Source organism: Varroa destructor, unplaced genomic scaffold, assembly GCF_002443255.2.
Source record: "Varroa destructor unplaced genomic scaffold, Vdes_3.0 BEIS01000326.1, whole genome shotgun sequence".
Taxonomy (NCBI): domain Eukaryota; kingdom Metazoa; phylum Arthropoda; class Arachnida; order Mesostigmata; family Varroidae; genus Varroa; species Varroa destructor.
Genome location: NW_019211779.1, coordinates 1 through 7,048, shown reverse-complemented (window position 1 = coordinate 7,048; position 7,048 = coordinate 1). Strand labels below are relative to the sequence as shown.

The window sequence follows — 7,048 nt, the reverse complement described above, 5'->3', positions numbered from 1 at the left end:
GCTTCCACAGACTCTATTATAAAAGCCTCCTTATCACCTCTTTGCATCTTTGGTTGGTATGGCCGGGTGTGTCGCGTGGCCCCTTACGTGTATGTTGCTTCTTTTGTCAAGTGGTACTTGAGTGGTGATCGTGAGATAAAAAAGTTACGTAGGAAGCTAAGATGTTTACCCAGCATCATTTGAGGCTAGTTCGATTACAGTAGCATCAACGCTTTCCAGGGAAGTAAAGGAGGCAAGGCGTGTATATTGTTGGAATTTGAGATGTTATATCAGGAAACCAAGTGGCTTTCAAATGAAAGGCGGGCCTGTTGTGGCAGCAGTTGCTGGTTCAGGAGGTGGAGCCGGATTTTTTAGAAATTTTATCTACGCGAATCCGCCGTTCGCATCAACGGCTGTTCATCAAGCTATTACATGGCACCTCGCCACACAATTACTCAAACTATTAATCGGCGTTCGAAACATTATCGGAGCCATTATAAAATAAAGATCTTCTTCGGTTTAACAGACTTAGTAGAATTCTCGTTACAAGAGTTCTTAAACAGTACGACGGTTCCGTACAGCCACCGTCTTCAGGAACTATGACAACATTAGATCCTAAAATAGGAGTTCACGTCATTACTTCAAAATATTCGAGAAAAATTAAGCAAGCAATTTTAAAGTTTTTCGTTATAAAATAAGATTACTGCCTGAGACACATCATCAAGTGGAAACTTCAGATAAGGTTGTCTCAAACGCACCTCGGAGTGTACGGAGTTGTTTCAGAACATTTGGACCTAATGTACCTATTGATTTGAATGTAGTTTTAAATAATAGTGGCGCTAAACCTTTTGATCTTCAAAAAGTGCAATTATTTTATATTGTTCCAAAATATTTAATTAATTTACCATCATTCAGAAATGCAGAAATATATGGTGTCCTATTGGAAATAGCATAACTGCATTTAATGGACGATTAATATCTTGGTTACCTTATCGCTTACCTGGTGACCCTGCTGGTACAAAACTTTTACGGTTTAAAGTGATTATATAAGCTACCGTTATGTATGCAAAATTCCAAAGCTATACTTCATTGAAGTTGCCTATTAATTTCGTTATATCATTTCTTGCGCACCTTACTACGGTTGGACGTAAGTGGAACGTATGATTGAAACACTAAGCTTATCTATACTACTATATATATATATATATATATATATATATATACTACTATATATATACTATCTATACTACTACTATACTATAGTACCAGTGTGGACGACAGTGTGGATAGCAATTATTTTTCTAGTCAATATCCTAATTTGGCAAGTTGTTAATATCCAATGTTTCAGTTCGATATTTGAATATCGTTATATAACATATATCAGTTAAACTGAAAAACGTAACTGTAGAAAATCGTAGATATGACAACGCGAGACGTTAATATGCATGTGAGTATAACAAATAGTTACTGATAAATATTCTTAGGCAGGTGCATGCAGCCCGTAGACGTACACCTGGAACTACCATTTAACTCCTCTGCACGACGTACATTGTCCTGTTTGTTGATTTTGCTTTTGTTGATGTCGTTGTGGTCGATTAGGAGCTTCTCCTAAGTAGAGGCCTTTACCGCCGCGATTCTTCATTGATTCTTGATCGTCTTTATATATTCCGGAATGTCTCTGGTTTTACACTTGGTCGTCACTGTTATACCCATACGGGGAAACGCGCCGCCGCTGGAGATTCTCCATTATCCAATGAACTCTATGTTGTCTTGTTTTCGAACAAAATGTCGTTCGGGTATACAGAAGCAAATCAAATTCAACCACCTGGGGAATCGTCAGCCAATCTACACAAATCACGTTATATAGTGAAGAAAAGAGGTCGATAGCCTTACTACATGCACATTTACTGCTATTAGACATCATATTGCTACACCATTTTGTACAAAATAAAAATTTACCCTGTACTCTGGACTAGAAATTGATGTCTTTCCCGTTATGATGAATTAATAGCCGTTAGTGGAATGTTATGTCATCGACAGATGAAGTACCTGATTTCAGACAAGGCTTTGTAACGTCCTTGTATCGAATCGGATGAGGAAAACACTCGTATATTTAAAGCGCCTGCAAATGAAGAAGAAGTTGGACAAAGCTAGTAGTCCTTAGGCATGAGAACGAGAGTACGATGCTAATAAGGGTTCTCTCATGGAGTCGCTCCAGCTGATCGTTGGGTATAAATCTTCTGGGAACACCTGCGACCCAGCAGAACTTGTACTTCATGTTCGGAAGGCTACGGTAACTTTAGCATATGATTTTGCTGGTCAAATCACAGATTTGATTTTGAGGAGCCTTGGGAGCTATGTTACTGGAGCTTGCATGTCTTCGAAAATGCAATGCCATGCAATTAACGATACATTCTTGGATTTGGGGTGGTAAAAATTTGCAAATGACACAAATCGTTTCCTTATAAACAAACGATTTTTGCTTTTAGTGGATCTGTCGGCATTGTTTATTTGTGGGGATTAGATGTTTGTCTTATTGATACAATAGAAACGATACTCATAATAGAGCAAGCACATGAAATTATACATGAAGTCTGACAAGGCTTATCTCGGATGGATCCATAGTGTTACAAAACTGAGCACGAATTACAATGCACAACACCCCACTGGCTTCAAAATTGTCCGGCAGCATCTTATAGGATTTTGCACGGAACTCGCAAAGTTATTTAAAAAACTAAATAGTCTATTTGTGAAATTCTGCGTGGGAAACTTTATTCGTTCGGCATTGGCTTTTGTATACCTTCTATTACTCACCGGCTTCGTCTATTGTTGGGTGGCCTGTCATTTTCCGTGACTTGTTAAATTTTCTATGAATTGACAAAGTTCTGTGTTACATAACTTGTGTTACATAATAAAACTCATATAAAACTTTAGAAAAAATCTAATAACCCAATAAACTTGCCGTTTAGATCTTCCTCCGTTTTACAACATTAGTGATCTTTTAATTGGCATCTTTGTTATGCTTATATTTGTGAGATGTTTCGATAGATAATTCCACACCGCAAGAATTATGTAGTGTAAAACTTCTAGTATTCTTCTATATGTAGTATAAAAAAAAAAAAAAAAAAAGGATCATGTTCGTATTGCCTTAGTCTCTCGAAATTCTCTCTCCGTAAGAGTCACGCTGAGCGTGAGACAGATGTTCTGCTCTAGTACTTCTACAGGCCAAACATTTTCCTCTATAGGTCAGTTACAGGCGCCACCTTCGTATGCGTATAGGTAATAAAGGCAAAGCGATGTCTGTTTATTATTGGTAATTTGCATTCAGTTTCCCGTTCGTCCATCGTTGTCTGTTTTCCTAATTAGATTTGTCGAGTTGACTTTTGAATTCAGTTCGAAAAGGACCGCATCGTCGCAGACAGCTAAGCACACAGAAATCCCAAGCGTTCCAAAGATGCCACTTAGCCGCAGTACCTAAATACCTTGACCCGTCGGGCACCATCGGCTCCATCCACTATAGACTGGGTTCCGTAACCTGCACCAAGTTGCAGAATTAGATATTTCTAGGTATTAAAGGTCTACTAGACGTTTGGACAGTGGTACACTGTAACAATTCGTTGAAATCGTCGATCAGGAGCACCATTCATTCCTACAGTATTTAAACATCATGGATAATTAGAATTCGCACAATACAACACAACTGCAATTTGTATAAGCAACGTTAAGGGCAAAACCGCGCACGTACTTCATCTCAGTGGAGTGATGGTATCTCATGGTATCATTGCAGGTATCTTATTGAGCAGCTGCTCAATAAGAAACTGCAATGAGGACAGCAGAGCTTGTTGGGGAGCCAGCACCGCACTCCAGATGTTCAGCGCATCTAGAAGCATCACCTGCAACATGGATTCGATCAATTATAAATAAAAGATGTTTCGCTAATTAACGAAAATAACGCAGAATGAATATATATATATATATATATATAATCCCGGATTTGTTTTTAGAAATTATTTTTTACCTTTGACCACATTACGCTCACGTAATAGTATCCTGTATTTTAGTAATTTCTCCTTATGTACTCCGTTTCGTTATATCGGCTCAATATACAATTGAGTCAGCGGACGCTGTTATTGGCACGATTATTATATTGGAGTACGCAAATAAAAATAAAAACAGGGAGTGTTATTATGAGAAAGGCGTTCCAAACCCATAGTATCCAGAGATTGCTGAATTTCAAAGCACGTGATTACGTCAATGAGGCGCCTATCAACGTACCGTATCCGCTGGTTACCGCGATTAAAGCTGTTCTATGTAATAAAACGCAGTACAAAATTACCATCTTTTTCTAATGGTATGATGATCAAAACCTTACGTACCTCGTTCCTCCGTCGTAATTTTTTGGCCAAGTCGGGACATCTTTTGTCACATTCATTGTCCCAAAACTCAGATATTGCAGCTTGACGTGGCTGCCATTAAGTTGTATTGATTTTTATTGTTATGCTTAAAGTCGCTCCCTATAGGCATCGTGATACTTAGCGTTTTGCAATCGTCTGTGTTTTTGCAATTATCCTGTACAGCAGTGATCGGTGGGTGTGGCACGTGGTCATCTTGTTTTTGTTACATTAGCAGCACAACGCCCTCACTCGAAACTGTGCACTCTTCAGTATGTAAGCGTCAGACGTTCAATAAAAATAGAAAATCCTTCCGCTGACTTCCATTGGTATGCACAAACATAGCAAATATTGTCGTAGAGCGTGTGCAAATTGATTACATATGCATGGTACACATATGGTAGATCTTCGTCTCCTCGCTGCACAGATTAACGAGTGCTACACAACTCAAGTACTCGAGCCTTAGAGCATGGACCCTGGTATATTTTTTTATCCAATGAGTAAACTGCTATAAAATATTGTAATTTGTGAAATTTAACCAGCTCACTTTCTCAGAGTGGACTGGTTAGCTGTAGGTAGCACGCACAAGCAGAAAGAAAGAAGGAAGGACCATTTGCATTGAGCATTATGCTATCCCAATTATTTTGCCAGTATCACGTGCAATTGGGCTTATTTTTATGCGAATTTTTTATTCGCAGTACATTTGATAGAATTATGAATCGCCATTGTCTCGCGCTTATGTTTCACAGATTATTTCTTAAACATGATGCAAGTTACTATTCTAACTAATGACCAGATCGACTAGACTTTTGGCTTAGGTAGCAACTGGCGAAACGGTAACAGTTCCAGTTATATAACGCTGTGCCGACTTTGAACAGCACACTACAGATTTTAGCGTTTCGACCTCCTTTCCGTGGCCTGGCCCTTCTCGATATGTGTACGTGAGAGCGCCTGCCGGCCAATATAATATTTAGGGCGCAATTTTGGTTCGCATTCTGAATTCTGTTACGGCTCTCCATTCCAGTACTTGATAACAGTACTGCGTCACAGGAGTTTGCTGTTTCAGAGACTTTGTGTGGTTTGCTCGGCATGTCCGGGTGGTGCAAGGGCAGCTCAGCGTATGGGTTCGTTTAGCTGCAGTAACGATGTGGTCGGCCAATGTTTCTGGCGAGTGTCTCGTACTCGTTGGGTAACAGTTCAATGTTTTATTGCTGCTCCTTGAAAGTTGCTTGGTTCTACTAGTCGATGTTTCGATTCTTCTTCGCCAATCAACGATAGAGAACCTCGAAGAGAAGGCCTGACGTGACCTAGGCGTAATTTTAGCATAGTAATTACGGGACATGGACGTGAGGCGCTATAGGACGTTTCCTGCTGCAATAGTAATCTTCACGACGGGCTTCATATTTGGTAAATATTATGCCACTAATGTTATTAAGAACTAACTCTTAGCATAGGAAACTTTATATTTGGGAAAAAACTTCTGATGATTCTGTTTATTCGTAACCCTTGATAAATGGAACGATGTTGCTTTTTAACTAATTGGATTTGCCGACGCGAATAAGCTGACTTGGAAGAAAAAAAATCAACTTACGTGTGAAAGGTAGACAGCGACAAAGTCATCGGGAGAGCGTCACTGGTAGTACACAGCTGTTCTATTATACGTTTATTGCCGCTTGCCAGACCTCGACCGTACCCATCACTTCTACCATCATCTACAAATACGCTTAAAATTTATGTGCGATTGGAAGAACATTATGTACTAGATTAGATCGGACACGAAAATCGGTTACTTAAGAGGACACTAACGCCACGGAGTTCTTGTACGCAAAAAAAATCACCACTGCGTGTGTTACGCACCCTCAAATTGTACCACATGAATTTCACTGACATCAGGCATATAATACGCCTCCGTGACAATGCTGTACATATAACAAATGATTTCCTTAAACTAAACACTAAATTATATATGGCTGATATTTAAATAGACTTGCAGTGAAATTTTACAACTTTCACAAGTATTATTATTATTATTTAAGCTTACCTACCCGACGTCAAGCCCAAATAAATTTTTGCTCAAATAGGGCCAAATCGTTAGGGTGATCTTATGGACGAATAATAGTATGAAGCTTTCGCCAACGTTGTAATTGGTAACGTAATATTGTAAATCACTTTCTTTTATATGGGTACATGGGTATATAGTTCCCTTAGACATTCGGTATCTTAAAAAGATGAAAGTAGTTTAATGTGCACTCCAGAGAATGGTCTGTTTATTGTGGTCTTGTAGCACCATAACGACCATCTTGAGGTAGATGATTACTTGTAGCATATAGACTGAACTAACTGGGTCACTGTTTCTTGATTAGGTTTTGCCTCACAAGTCTAAATCCTAGTTCAGGGAAACGAGTGGTAGATTGCTTCTATCACTCGTTTTATTCATATGGCTCACCTTTTTGCGAAGTTCTGTGCAGATGTCTTTAACATTTCCTGATATATATTCGGTGGACAAATTTATATCAGTGTATTAAATAAGTTTTTAACAAGAGCCTTAGCAGTGTCGTTCAATTCAACTACAAGGTAGCACCATATCGATAGTACCATTGTTACAGGGAAGGAACCATATTCGTATCGGATAAACACCTCGAGATCGTTAATGGAACGATCTGCTGCTTACTGCCGTT

General features: G+C 39.0%; 1 protein-coding gene across 8 annotated transcripts; it reads right to left on the bottom strand.

Moving 5' to 3' along the window:
• Positions 1-1,036: 1,036 nt before the first annotated feature.
• Positions 1,037-7,031, bottom strand: LOC111255064 (uncharacterized). 8 transcript variants are annotated; one of them, XR_015318114.1, is made up of 4 exons: positions 4,356-5,793; positions 3,725-3,872; positions 2,029-2,101; positions 1,037-1,824 (listed from the first exon to the last, which is right to left on the bottom strand). XR_015318114.1 is itself a non-coding variant. In XM_086976335.1 (3 exons), the coding sequence occupies exons 1-3, from the start codon at positions 6,580-6,582 to the stop codon at positions 3,869-3,871; spliced, it is 303 nt and encodes a 100-aa protein (XP_086832461.1). In that variant the 5' UTR covers positions 6,583-7,031; the 3' UTR covers positions 2,726-3,868. The 8 variants fall into 8 exon arrangements, 2 of the variants coding, with proteins under 2 accessions (XP_086832461.1, XP_086832462.1); XR_015318116.1 differs by lacking the exon at positions 2,029-2,101; XR_015318115.1 differs by lacking the exons at positions 1,037-1,824; positions 2,029-2,101; positions 4,356-5,793 and adding exons at positions 5,962-6,082; positions 6,817-7,031 and having other exon boundaries at positions 2,726-3,872.
• Between the last annotated feature and the right edge of the window lie 17 nt (positions 7,032-7,048).

Coding starts and splice junctions, on each gene's coding strand:
- LOC111255064 (XM_086976335.1), bottom strand. CDS start 6,582: ATGTCTAAGGGAACTATATACCCATGTACCCATATAAAAGAAAGTGAT. Junction 6,094..6,415: donor TTATTTGGGCTTGACGTCGG/GTAGGTAAGCTT, acceptor ATAAATTTTAAG/CGTATTTGTAGATGATGGTA.